Here is a 14250-nt window from a genome sequence, read left to right on the forward strand (position 1 = left end):
CTATCTATCTATCTATCTATCTATCTATCTATCTATCTATCTATCTATCTATCTATCTATCTATCTAACTAACTAACTAACTAACTAACTAACTAACTATTATTATTATTATTATTTATTTAGAACCTGAAATGCTTTGTGTTCCTGAGACACCTTGATAAGTGTTTTGCAAGGCAAGAGGTTCCCAAATAACTGCTCTGATCATCACTACTGGAACTTTGCTTTGAAAATATTTTCTGCAAACTCACCAGCTGCTTGGGAGGTCACAGCCACAATTCCCTGTGCCCAGAAGAGCCATTCCCAGAACTGCACTGGGCTTAGCCATGGATCCAAAATCTGCACCCTGCTCCAGCCTTTGAATGCCTCCAAAATCCTCTGGCAGAAGATGTGATCAGTGAAGCATCTTTGAGGGGAGAAAAACCCAACCACCATCTGCAAATCCTGCCACCACCCCATCCACCTGAGCTTTGGGAGGGATGATTTCCTGAGCCTGGAAATCTCATGGAGTGCTGGGTTTTGGGTGTGTTTTTTTTTTTTAAACCAGTATGAAAAATTACTTTTGGCTTTTTTGAGCCAAAATGCCACTTTGGAGCACGCCAACTCCTTCAAGGATGAGTCTCTGTGATTTCTAAAAGCTGTTCTTCGGGGTCACGCAGTGTATAAGCCCGGGGGCTGGAGGGTTAAACAGCATGTGGTGAATCAGATGTGCATCCTTGGGATACAATTGGGTTTTGTCTGTGACTGGGACAGACACTGTCAAGCTTTGTTTGTGTTCCCAGCCCTGTCCTCCCATGTGAGTGCGAACGACAGTGCAACATCCAAGCCCACATCCTTGGAACTCATGATGGGATAGAACTGGGAGCAGGGGATGCAGCCAGGAACAGGGGATGGAATGGGATGGAACTGGGAGAGACCTTAGAGCACCTTCCAGTATCTAAATGGGCTACCAGAGAGCAGGAAAGGGACTTTTGACAAGGGCATGGAGCTACAGGACAAGGGAGAATGGCTTCAGACTGTCAGAGAGCAGGGTTAGATGGGATATTAGGTGGAAATTGTGAGGGTGGTGAGGCACTGGCACAGGTTGCCCAGAGAAGCTGTGGCTGCCCCTGGATCCCTGGAAGTGTCCAAGGCCAGGTTGGACGGGGCTTGGAGCAACCTGGAATAGTGGAAGGTGTCCCTGCCCATGGCAGGGGGTGGAACTGGATCTTTAAGGTCCCTTCCCCCCCAAACCATTACATGGTTCTATGGTTCTATATCAGCAACATGGGTTTGCACCAGCAGCAACCTCAGCAAGTATAGATTGATCTACACTCTCTCAATGGACACCAGCTGAGGCAAGGTTTGCTGTATTTCAGTAACTGTGAAGAACTGTTTGTCAAAGGTATAGAGAGGGGACAAACCCATGAACAGTTTGTGCCAGGAGCAAACATCGTTATGAACTTCCAATACTGAGTTAAGTTTTTTCAGCTACTTGTGTATTTAAGTAAAAAAATACCAGGGCAATGAAAAGATGGCAGCATGTGCAACAGTCTGGCCAGAGTTAAAACCAGCCAGCCTTCGAGGTCCTCTCTGCCCTCTGAACCAAGTCAGATCCTTTTGATCCTGAACCGAAGGCTTTTTCCCACCAGGCCACAAACTGACCTTTGCAGACTCTCATTCCTGTTTATTTAAAAAACACTAGGGCTTGGAAGCTGGAATCTGTCTCAAAAGTTACATCAATAGCAAACTATTTCCTGGGATACGTCTGGAATTTAAAACCTCCAGTTTTTCGCCTATCACTACATTTGGCAATATTTGTCACCGGCTCAAGTGGGTGCTGACGCCAACCAAGATCACTGTCACCCCTCCTGCCCTGCCAGCAAGCCTGAAAGGTGCCAAGATTTAAACTAAAAGTCTTCTTAGGTGAAAATGTAGAGAATTTCACCCCTCAAGGAAAGTGCTGGATGCTCAGAGGCCCCTTTTTCCATCCTGCAGTTTAAACTTCTTCCCACTCAGTGTCAAGACCTCAGCTTTGGGAGTGTACAAGCTCCTTCGTGCACAGATCCTCATGGAAACTGTCCTTATTCCTTAGTTTGGAAGGGAGAACAAGGGGGGTGGCCAGCCAGGCTCCCAACCGTTGTGAGCATTACACGCTCCACTGTGTGTGGAGATCCTCTGGATCTCCAGCCCAGACTGGAGCTGATTTTAATCCCGAAAATCACAAGTACCACACATCTTCATTTCAGGGGGATGCTCCTGTGATTCCTGGCGACTCCATCCTGTGAAGGCACATGTTCCCTGCAGGACAGTGAGGTCACCCTGTGAATGGCTCTGTCTGTCCACAGCAGCCAGCGAGCAACGTGAATAGTTCCATTGTACCCGGTGCCCTTCCCACAACAGGCGTCTGTCAGGCACAAAGTCTTCCCTACAACTCATCCTTATCAGGCACACCCAGTGCTTCATCCTCACCACGTCCTCAGCTGGCGTCCACTCCTGCCAGCAGCCTCTCACCCATCCATCCATCTATCCATTCATCCATCCATCCATCCATCCATCCCTCACAGCCCACCACAGGGACGAATCTATTTATGGTGAACTCATAACCATGGGATGCTCTCCATAACCCAAGGAGATGCAAGGGAATATTGTATTTTAATTGCCTTATTTATTCTATAGCAACTTTCTGTTCCATATGCTATAAGACATTATATAATACAGAGCTTTGCAGAGGAGAAGTACTTTGCCAGTTGCCTGGGAGTTCTTGGTGTTCATGGGTACAACCTCTGCAGAAAATTAAATAGATACAGAGAAAACTCAGGAGGAAAAGACCGGTAGTACAGTATTTGTTACGAGGTGTAGCTCTTCAAATTGCAACTGCTTTCGAAGGCTCACAGAGAAGCCAAAACCTTGTAGTGCCATCAGAAATGGGGCACAAGTGCCATCCCTAAATCTTCATTTACTACCAGCATACAGATCCCAAGCAGGGCACTTACAGCTGGGAGGAGCCAATATATCTCCCCACGTCTGGCAATTACTGCCAGCAGTGCTATGCTTTACATTCCACAGAGATGTTTTGTGCCTTTCTTTTCATGGAAAGTTGTAGTCTCAAACACTACAAGACCATCCTCCATTTCCAGCCAGGGCTACTCCTGTTTGGGGTTAGTGTTGGAGGGAACATGGCTGGGGTTGAACAAATATCTGTATCTCTATATCTATGTTTATAGATATAGATATAGATATAGATATATCATAGAAAAATATAATGGTTTGTTTGGAAGGGGTCTCAAATGTATCAAGTTCCAACCTGCTGCCATGGGCAGGGACACCTTCCACTAGACCAGGTTGCTCCAAGCCCTGTCCAACCTGGCCTTGAACCCTAAATACATACATTTCTATATGTTATAAAAATATAAATGGTCCATTTGAAAAGCACACCTGTATAAAGGATAGCTGTGTTTAGAACTGTGTTAACACAAATTAAAATCTCTCAGTGACGATCGCATCAAAATTTTAGAAGGCAGGAAGCAGAAAAGAGATAGCGTGGGCTCGCGTCGCCGCAGCCGGGGACGATTCCAAACTCCCATTCCGGGCGGCCGCCGGTGTGACAGACATGTTGTGTCTCCCGTGCAGCTCCCGGGAGCCTGTGTGAAGGAACACAATCTGCTCAGCCAGCACACGCCAACATCAGGGCCGGCCCATGGCTCGGCTTCCCGGAGATGACTCAGACAAGCCACCAAAGCCAGTGTTTGCGCTGCCACGAGGCGTTTCAGCACACGGCACCCCGGACCCCGGGAAATGTTGACATGGAGATGTCACAAAGTAGCAGATGTGGAGGTGAGAGATATCAAGTCCCTTTGGAGAGGAATTGCACCGGATCATGGGAGAGGAAAAGCACGAGGGGGTCTCTCTGCCATACAGCATCCCAGGCAGAGTTTGCTTTTATTTTAGAAAATCTGGTTTTATCACCTAGTACCCTGAGATGCTTTTCCTTGTGCCTTGCAAAGGCTGAAACCACCCATTCCTGTCAAAATCAGCTCAGCCTGAAGAACATGTGGGGTCTAAGCCATCTCCCATCACCTTTGTGACATTTCTCATCTCTTGTATATTTTAGGTGCACCCACATCAGGAAAAGAAAGACAGGTCTTTGAGAAACCTCCCAACTTGTGGAAAAACCCGATTCCAGACATTTCTGATCGCAGCCTGCTGGTACAGACATGGTCCCTGGAGCTGTGAGACAGAGAGCACTGTGTCTAGGAAGGAGAGCTCGCTGCAAGGAGATTAATTAACACGCTGTCAGGGCAACTGCCAGGATCTCGGAGGTGGGATGTTGTCCTCTTTGGGCTTGTGCTTTATGTGGAAAGAGGGAATAAAAGCTGATATTGGAAAGGAAGCCCAAGCCCTACACTGAAATGGGAGGATGGCTGATGTCCTCATGTTAAGGAGGTCAGAGATGCCAGGCCAGGCACCCAAACTCTCCTTGATTGGGGTGACGAAGAGAAACCAGCTTCTTCACACCTCACCTGCCTCCAGACATGGGATAATTAAATGACACATCACCATCACACACGCACCTGAGTGTGACCTGCCAGGTTCATACCCAGTTCAGAAGCAAAGAGGCACAAAGCAGAGTGTTGGCATGCATTTAAAAAGAGCAGAAGGATTGCTGTGGTGCTGTGGCTTTTAAAAATTGTTGCTATTTCAATGACAACCATGTTCATGGTTTGGTTTCTGCCTGAAGTTGAAGCCTGCCTGGTTTGGTGCCACATGAGTAAGTAGTAAGGGGAGGGATGTGGGCTCACCTCCCCTCTCTGAGCTATGGGAATTGCAGACAGAAAAGACACAACCAGGATTCTGAGGAATTAAAGGCAATGTTTTCCCAACTATTTTCCCTCCCAGCTTAACTTTAACATTTAGGTCTCTTAATTAGCCCAGTTATGTGGCCATGTAATTGCTTCCAGGAGCGGCTCCCTTCCCTCCTGCCTGGCCTAAATATCCCTCCTGGTATGAAGAAAACATTTCTTTCAGGTCAAATTATTTTTATTTTGATTATGGTACGGGGTTTGAGGCCTATAAACACATGTGGTCACCAGCACAAGCAGAAAATTAACCGATCCCCTGCCAGAGCCAGATGCTGATCCAGCACCCGGCACCCCAAGGCTCAGTCCCCAGCTCTGCTTTTAGCACACAGGGAATTCATGGCATGCCCTGTGCCTCAGTTTCCCATCTGTAAAGAGAATGATCTGGACATTTTGGTTTTCCTTTGTTTTGGATCCTGAAGACCATTGCACACAAGGCATTTCTACACCGTGTAAAGCCAGATTTGAGCACGTGTGCAGCCATGCAGACACCTTGCCATTATTTCAGCTCTTTCTCTGAAATCACCCAACTTTCCAGTCTCCTGGAGTGGACACATTAAAAGCAGCCTGGGAAGGTCCCCAAAACTGCAGGGTTTTCTTGAGCACACTTATCCCTGTCTCCTGCATGAGGAATTAGTTGGTTTTCCCGGCATTCCCGTGCCTGGGAGGGCTCTGACCGTGCCCCACCAAAGGCAAGAATGCTCACCATGACTTGCCTCATCGTGCTCGTCCCTCTGTGCCAGTCCTCCCACGCGGGGAGCAGCCTGCCAGCGCTGCTTTCCACAGCCCAACAGCTCTGAAAACCCCGGCCCTCGCACAGCTCCCGGCCTTGCTTTCTTCCCTCTCTGCTCCAGCCCTGCTGCCCCAAACCCAGCAGCACATCCATGCCTTGGGGATTCACCCACTGCCAGGGCACCCGAGCCCAGCTGGGTTTCCTGTCTGGAAACTGAGAATACTCCGTGGGACCTTCTTGGACTGGATCCCAGCGGTGGAGTTCCTTAGTGACACTGTTGTTGGTTGTTGGTTGTAGCAACCGCCGGGCATTCGGCACCGGCCACCCAGCCTGGATCAGCGGGAAAAGAGGGGGTGGGAAGGGGGGTGCCCACTGACACTGGGGGAGATGCTGCTCCAGGCAATCCCTTCTCTGTACCTACAGCACTCATCTCTTGCAGTGTGGAGCTTCCAGACCCTTTCCTTGTGTCATTTCTTGCAGAGGATGAACCACTCCAATGCTGAGCAACGCCGAGTGCTCAGGCATTGCTTTCTGACTTTGGATATTTTGATATATCCAAAGTGTGGAGGACAGCAGCCAGAGAAAACACAGCTATTCCTCAAGATGAAGGTTTTCCAGGAACATGGACTGAGCTGCTTTTGGACGTACAAGTGATTAGATTTTTGTCATCCTTGGATCACCTGCCCATGTCAGAGGCTGTCCAAATTATAAATGTGTGCCTGGGCCCAGAATCCACTGCAGGGAAAGGGAAGCTCCTGCTGACTTGCAAGATATCCCTGACCAAGACCTTTGTTTCCTAGCCAACAAACTGTCCCTCTGGACTGATGGGCTGGAGAAGCTGGCTTTGCCCCACATCATCTTCAGAGGGCAGAGAAGGTCAGTGCCCAGCCAGAGTCTGGACACTCTCCTTCTCCCCTGTCCATACCAGAGAATCACAGAATGGTTTGGGTTGGAAGAGACATGAAAGATCATCTCATTCCACCCTGCTGCCATGGGCAGGGACAGCTTCCACTAGACCAGGTTGCTCCAAGTCCTGTCCAACCTGGCCTTGAACACTTTGAAGGAGGTGAAACGACATGTGCCTTCTTGTACAGAGGGAATTAGGGGGGGACAGTTGTGCTATTCCACCCTGTGGCTAGTAAAATACAGTAACACTTGTAAGTGGTTTTTACTGTCCATCCAGCTTATTATCTAATAAAATAAGCTTAGCATATTAAATGTTGTTGCTGTGATTTATCAAGAGACAAGAGCAATCCTTGTGTTATCCCCCTGCTATGACCCAAATGCAGGATTCCCTTGCCCTTTTTATCCTCTAAGCTCCTCTGGAGTAGGAAAAGCTTATCTCTTGCTCCAACACCACTGCACTCCTTCAAACACCCTCTGCTCTGCCAGGCACGAAAGACCATAAAATATCATGTTCTTGAAAGACCATAAAATACCATGTTTTTGTAAGGAGAAAATGCACACACAGCATTGGATGTCAACCACTGGGTATTTCCCAGCTGTTTCTCCATCCCACCTGCTGAATTGCTCCCAGCAGTTTTCCTGCAAACAACAAGGGGATGTCTTGCACCAGACAGGCTTTGCTGGCCCTAAAAAAAGCATCAGGGCAGATGCTCCCATCACAGTTGACTCTGGAATGAAGCACAGAAGGCAACCACATCGAACTGAAATCATGAGGGAAGTTTTCTGGCCAGCAGAAGGTGACAGCTCACCCCTGGAGGTGGCCAGGGTGCCCCTGCTCCCACAGTGGGAGCCCTGGGGTTTTCACACCCCTGTTATCTCCATCCTACACAGAGCTGGTGGTATCACTGGCTTCATGACTATAAATTACCTATGTGGGAAATGTCAAGTCATAAAACTGCAGGAAAAGAAACCTTATGAGTGTGAAATGGAAACGTTGCTCATGCTGTCCTTTGATGCAGCCTCTTGCTCTGTTTCTCACTAGAGTCCAGTCATTTGGTCCTGTAGGGAGAAGACTCAGGAGCAAAACGCTCCCTGATTTGTGCTTCAGATCTGTTATCTGGCTCTGCATGGCAGATTGAAGAGGGAGGTTGTGCTCTGTGTTTGGAACTGAAAATGAAACATGATAACATCTCCAGAGTGGAAAATTACAGAGGCTAGGAGTGAGTAAAGCCCATAGCAGTAAGAATTAAGCTCCTGATGGAGCCAGGGCTGGGTGCCTTGGGGTGCTGCCTTCATCTCGCCATGGCAGGCCCAGGACTCCTCTCCCCTGAACTCAAAACCGTGGGGTTTAACATATTCCTGCTTGAAACCTGTGCCAGCAGGAAACAACGACCTGCTGGACTCGGTGTGCAAAAATCAACGTAGAACAGAAATGCAGGAAAGAAGTCCATTTGGAAGGGAATGGATATTCTGCTTGGACAGAAGGATGTCTTTCCCTGTAACCCCTGCATTACTCTGCATGCCACAGACCCACCTTGGAGGATGCTAAAAGCTCTTTAGCAAAGCAGAGAGCAGCTCTTTATGTCCCCTCGCTGCCAAGCCCCCTCGCAGGGACGGCCCCACCGCCTCTTACCTGGGTCATCTTGGCGAGGTCCAGCGAGGGCCGTTGCTCCTGGACCTCCTCTGGTCTCCGCCGCTTGACTCCCACCTTTTTGTCGTTGAGGACGCAGGGCTGGGAGCGGCTCCGGGAGAGCCCCCCGGCACGGCGGCCCAGCTCCGGCGTGGAGGCAGGCGTGCTGCTGGCCGAGGGCGGGCCGTACTCCGAGCAGGAGAAGCGGTCGTGCGAGCAGGACAGGGACCTCTGGATGTCCACCCGCTCTCCTCCGTGCCCGCCAGCAGCCGTTTTCCTGGGCTGGCATCCCATCCGTCCGCCGAGGGCGGGATGCTCGGCGCAGAGCGGGTTGGAGCGCGAGGGCAGGCTGAAGCTGGAGCTCCTCTGCATGGTGGCGAAGCCGTTGGAGTAGCGCTGCACGCTGCCCCCGCTGTAGCACCGGCGCTTCTCCACCGGCGTCCACACCTTCGAGCCCAGGGGTCTCCACGAGGTCCCGCAGCCCGACATCTCGTCGGAAAAGGAGAGTGAGCGGCACTGGCGCTTGCTGGGGGGGGCCGAGGCGTTGCCGTGGGGGTCGCTGAGGCTCAGGTCCTTGATCAGGTTGGTGACGGAGCAGGTGCTGGTCCCCTCCCTGGGCCAGCGCGGGCCCTCCTCGCCCTTGTCCGACAAGCAGTCCCAGATGCTGGCGCCCGGCTGCTCGAGCTGAAGTGGACACTTCCTGCTGAGATCTCTCCATCTGTCATTTTCTGGTTCAGAAAGGAGGAAAAAAAAAAACAAAAAAACAAACAACACACACGCACAGGCATTAGCGTTAATTAATTCTGCGTTTCGCTTTTCTATGTCCATAAACAAAGGAGTAGCATATGGGACGTTTTCCAGTACAAATTAATTAACTCTTGGAATATGGTTTTCTGAACTGCCAGCAGAGCAGGTTGTACGGTGTAGGTGGAGAGAGAGACAAAGTGACAATCCCAGCAGGAGCAAAACTGCTAGAAGAAGATGAAAACATGGCTTTGGATATTCCAGATTTCACTGGCTGAGGGGAATTCAGCAGTATAAAATGGTGTGGCCATTGGTTGTCTCTGTGCTAAATCACGTCTCAGATGTGGGCGGTTTGTCCTGGGTTCCACAACCAATAACTGCCTGAAAGGCTCACAAAAAACTGGAAGTGAAGAGTACAAATCTGGGGCAAGATAGACCCTGGAGGACAAAACACCAGAAAGGAGACGAGAGAGGTGTTGGGATGGTCCTAATAGAAAGGGGGGTGTCCCACTGGGCACTGATCTGCCTATCTGCCTGGCGTAGCACAGAAACCCCAACAAGGTCACCAGAGCCTACAAGAAACCAAAAGCCACCCCAAGACCCATCGAGCTGTCCTGCTCTCATCCACTGCTAAAACAGCATTGCTCCAACGAAACCAACTTATCCCCACTAAGGCTCTGAGCATCTCTCCCAAACTGAGCCCAAGATAGTGTCAAACAGAAGCCATGCAAGATGTTGTTCTTAGGTCCCTGGTTTGAGGCTTATCATCCATCTTCCCTTCATTCCTCAAAATCTCTGGTCACCTGGGTGCTCTGACCCAGGCGCCCCCCTGTCTAGTTACCCCATGGAGCAGGAAGGTGCTATGGACACTGGCTACCCACACTCTCCTACTCTGCTGCTGCAACCTGGGTTTAGCATCCCTTTGGGGTTGCCTTAAAGATCCCAGGTGTACCTAGCACAGCCAATTGTTTGCATTTCTCTAAAAAAACAAAAGGTTGAGCATTTATTTAAAGGAACAAACTGCTTAATAGCGTCACCATTTAAAAAAAAACCACTTATTTTATTCCTCTCTTACATAGACTTATTTATTTATTCCTCTCTATATTTCATTCATCTTATTTACAGGGGAATCTGTTCCTCATGCAAATTTGGCTTTATTAATATCTTTCAATGCAGCACAGCAAAAGATGGTGGTGACCTGTTGCATGGTTTCAGGGTCAGCATAAAGATATTCCTTTCATCAGGTGGGTTTTGCAGTGCCTGGGTAAAGCTCCAAGAAACCTGGACCTCCAAAGTCTGCAGGCTGAGATGTATAGGGCTGCAGGCAGCTTCATGGAGGAAGACTGCAAACATGGTTACAGCTGTATACAGAAATCATAGAATCATAGAATAGAATCATAGAAACACAGAATTGTTTAGGTTGGAAAAGCTCTCCAAGGTCATTTAGCCCAACCATTCCCCCATCACTGCCAAGGCCACCATTAACCCATGGCCCCAAGTGCCACATCTACATGGCTTTTAAATCCCTCCAGGGATGAGGACTCCACCAATGCCCTGGACAACCCTTTCTATGAAGAAGTTTTCCCTAATATCCAATCTATACCTTCCCTGGTGCAACATGAGGGTGTTTCCTCTTGTTCTGTCACTTGTTACCTGGGAGATGAGACTGACCTCCACTTGGCTACACCCTTGTTTCAGTTAATTATTGAGAGTGAGAAGGTCCCCCTTGAACCTACTTTTCTCCAGGCTGAGCCCCCCCAGCTCCCTCAGCCGCTCCTGGTGCTCCAGCCCCTTCCCCACCTTCCCACCAATGACCATGTCAAAGAAAGGATCAAGGATGATGATCTCATTCCCACACACATCCCGCTGACAACAAAAGAAGAAAGCAAAGCACTGCCAAGGCTGGGCTGCCCTGCATGGGTTGCTCAGGCGGACAGGGCTCTCTGCAGATACACCACTGACGCTCAACAGGAAAACCATGGTAGGACAACCCCGCCGGCTGCTGCAATGGAAAAAAGTCATCACCCAACAGACTTTCACTGGTGCCTGTTTTTGTCGTCGGCTGCTGCAAACAGAGGCCAACCGTGCCAGCCAACCATCACTGCCAAGTTTCACATGATCGTATCTAAGCCATGCAATATTTTTGGGGGGTTTTCGGGTATTTCCACTCAGGCAACCGAAGGATGAATTCAAAGCTGTACCCAGCCTGCAGCTGCAGGTACCGGCCTGGTAGGGAAGATGCAGCAGTAGAGAGTGTTTCAACAAAGGTTTCAAGTCAGGAGGTCAGATTTGGGGCCCCTTACACCACTCTTGGCCAATTTTCCCATTTCTCCCTGCCTCCAGCTCCAGCCACAAACAGCCTGGCTCTGCCCGCTATAACCGCATGGCATTTCAACTGCTGCTCTCCTCATTTTAATAAACACAATGAAAAGTGAGAAATGTGTGCTAAACAACTTCATCTATGTTTAGATCTTTATTATTTTTCCTCTGTATTATGCTGCCAGCTGAGAGGTTTCTTAGGTCAGGTCAGCAGACAAAAGAAACAGAAATAGAAGCCGATTTTTCATGGCAAGCTGCCACGATCCTCTGGCCGGAGACTGTACAAAGGGCCTTGGTGAGGAGGATACGGGACACCTTCCTCTTTCACCCCTGCTTCAGCACAAACAGCTATAAATCTTCCAAACCTTGCAAAGAAAATGGTAATAGCACCACTATCCCCAGCTCCCAGCTTGGGGTAATTTGCTTTTCCCCTTGCACCATGAGACCTGGCACAGCCTGGCCCCCCCAGTCCCATGGACATCACTGACCAGTCCCAAAGTGGCAAATATTCCAGAAAATGGGTTTTCAGTGCAAACAGAAAGCAGGTTTCACTGAAACAGTTTGAAAATTGGGTAATCTGAGGGCTGAAGGTGTAATTAAAGAACTCTGGAAAGCCTTATTGAGGAAAAGCAGCTGGTTTTCTGCTCAAATTTTTAAGAGTAAGATTCCCATCCTGCGCACACTGATAACAATAATTGCACTGGAGCCATTAATTCTACTGCAGTTAAACATGTATTAATTTTCTTAAATTACAAACCTCAGCCTGGTTTACCCTGAGGCAGTAATTTGTTCCAGGATAAAACCCACCAAAAGAATCCCTTGATTTGCAAGTGAGATGTTTCACTGGGAAACTCTCCTTTGCCTATTGGAAAATGACGGGGCAACCAGAACACAGTGTAAGTGCGACTCGAGGGACTCCCCCCCTGCTTAAACAGGCCCTTCTTGGCTGTTAGTGTCCTTGGATGAAACAGCACCTTACTTCTGGATTTTGACTTAAAACTGCAAAAACAAGCACTAACACCTCAGCAACATCCACCTGTTCTCTCATGCAACCTTCACCGCAACAAACGAAGCCAGCGGTCCGGGGCACGAGGCACTCGTGGGCTCGAGTCACATCCCAAAATCAAGGAGATGAGTGTTGTCCTCCACACAGCCCCGAGAGCTTTGCACAGCCCCCACAGAGAGCAGGATCCATCCTCAGAGCATCGCAGCCGGGCTTCCAAATGCTGAGCTCCAGGTTTTGCAGGAGCAGCTCATGGACACGTCGGGCACTTTGCAGCTCCAGGATGGCCCCAGGCTTTTTAAATGCTCCTCTGGTGACACTGAGTAAATTTTAATGACCACTCTCATAACCACAGAGAAGGGTGTAAAACCAAAACGCTGACACAACTTTAACTACAGCCACACAAATGTGCTGCTATAATATTTTTACAGTTCTTTTTTATACATAATGCATGATCCTTCTGCTCAAGTCTCCTCTACGTTCTTTTCCCGTGAAATAATTTACATTAATACATAATTTATTACAGCAACTTGTAAAGCAATTAGGGGTTTCAATCAATTTTTCTTATCCTTTTTGGCAGATAAATTCTGTTTGGATCTTAACCCAAACATTTTTCTCCACACAGGTGTGCATCCAATTCCCTTTTTTCACATGTTGTTCAGGTTGGATTTTGGTCTCGCAATCCCCATGCACGGTGGAAAGGTAGCCTGCATTTTCCATTGCCCCCTGTTTACGTTCAAGAGATAATTTCTAAATGTGGAACACATTTAATGGCTGTAATTAGCTGATGGCAGTGCCATAGAGCCTTCCCAGTGCAGAAATAAGAGGAAAATATGATGCACAGACTGTGCTTCAATGGGAAATGAAAACAACGGCCCCAAAATCTACTCTGGAGAATAAACACACCTGTGGGCTGCAGGTTGCTCATGCCAACAGCCTGCATGGGGGAGGGAAATTCCCCACCTTGGTGGCAAAACGTGCCCTGTTCTTCAATGTAATTCTCTGGTGAGGTCTCCCCGCTCCAGCTACACCTCACCAGAATTCCTTGTGTGGCTTTTTCTCTTTGTGGGTTGCCTGTGCTTGAACATGCATCAAGATGCTGCTCTGCACTGAAGGCCTTTCCAAAAAAATACCCCAAAATTCCAGGAAAGCCTGGTTCAGCAATAGGAGACATGCAAGCCCAGCAAGTGCTTTCAGGATGCAACTAAGGGGCATCACCTCCATGAAGGGGTTCAAAGGTTGGATTTGATCTTGGAGGTCTTTTCCAGCCTTAATGATTCTATGAGTTGGCTTTTCTTCTGTTTTCTTGGCTTTCTTCTGTCGCCCACACAGAGTGAAAAGCCACTTCCAAGTGAGAGGTGTGCAACAGTGAACCCAAGGCTGCAACCCCTGGCACACTTGGAATGATGGTGTTGCCAAATGGTGCTGGTGGAGAAGAGTCCCAAAGGACAGACAAGCTGACCTGTGTGCTTCATCCATCACCCCACTCTGCCACAGTGCCCTGCAAGGACAAATTCTGAGTGTGCTCTCCCAGGGAAAAAGGAAATGATGGTTACTTTGAAGAGCACTTCACAGCAGATGTATGCAGGATCTGTCCCCAATGGGTTTAAACCCATCCTCCTCCTCCTCCCTTTTACAACCAGGCCTGCGCACGTGATGCCACTCTAGGACTCTGATCCTGCAGCCACAGCGACTGCATGAGCAAGCACCTTGTCACAGCCTTAATAAAACCCTGCCTGCAGCTCACCTCAAAGATAATTTCTTGCTTACACAGAAAACAGGAGGCCACAGCTGTCAGCACACGCCCACTGAGCTTCCCTTACAAGGCCAGGTTGGATGGGGCTTGGAGCCACCTGGTCTAGTGGAAGGTGTCCCTGCCCGTGGCAGGGGGGGTTGGAGTGAGATGGTCTTTAATGTCCCTTCCAACCCAAACCAGGGTGCTACCAACTTGGAGGCTGAGTACTTCTTACGTATCTGCCAGGGAAAAGTCAGTCAATGCTGCCAATGCCTTGTTAAGATATTGTAAATTTTCTTCTGTCATTCACCCAAAGACAGAAAAATTTCACTATAGGAAGTCAAA

General features: G+C 48.9%; 1 protein-coding gene across 1 annotated transcript in view; it reads right to left on the reverse strand.

The window, feature by feature from the left end:
• FAM53B (family with sequence similarity 53 member B) overlaps nt 1-14250 on the reverse strand; it is a 44076-nt gene that overhangs the window by 6476 nt on the left and 23350 nt on the right. Inside the window, exon 4 of the mRNA XM_017809339.1 lies at nt 8108-8832. Within this exon, the coding sequence (XP_017664828.1) occupies nt 8108-8832 (725 nt within the window). The remainder of the gene's footprint in view (nt 1-8107; nt 8833-14250) is intronic.

Source organism: Lepidothrix coronata, unplaced genomic scaffold, assembly GCF_001604755.1.
Source record: "Lepidothrix coronata isolate B3197 unplaced genomic scaffold, Lepidothrix_coronata-1.0 Scaffold25, whole genome shotgun sequence".
In the NCBI taxonomy this organism is placed as follows: Eukaryota; Metazoa; Chordata; class Aves; order Passeriformes; family Pipridae; genus Lepidothrix; species Lepidothrix coronata.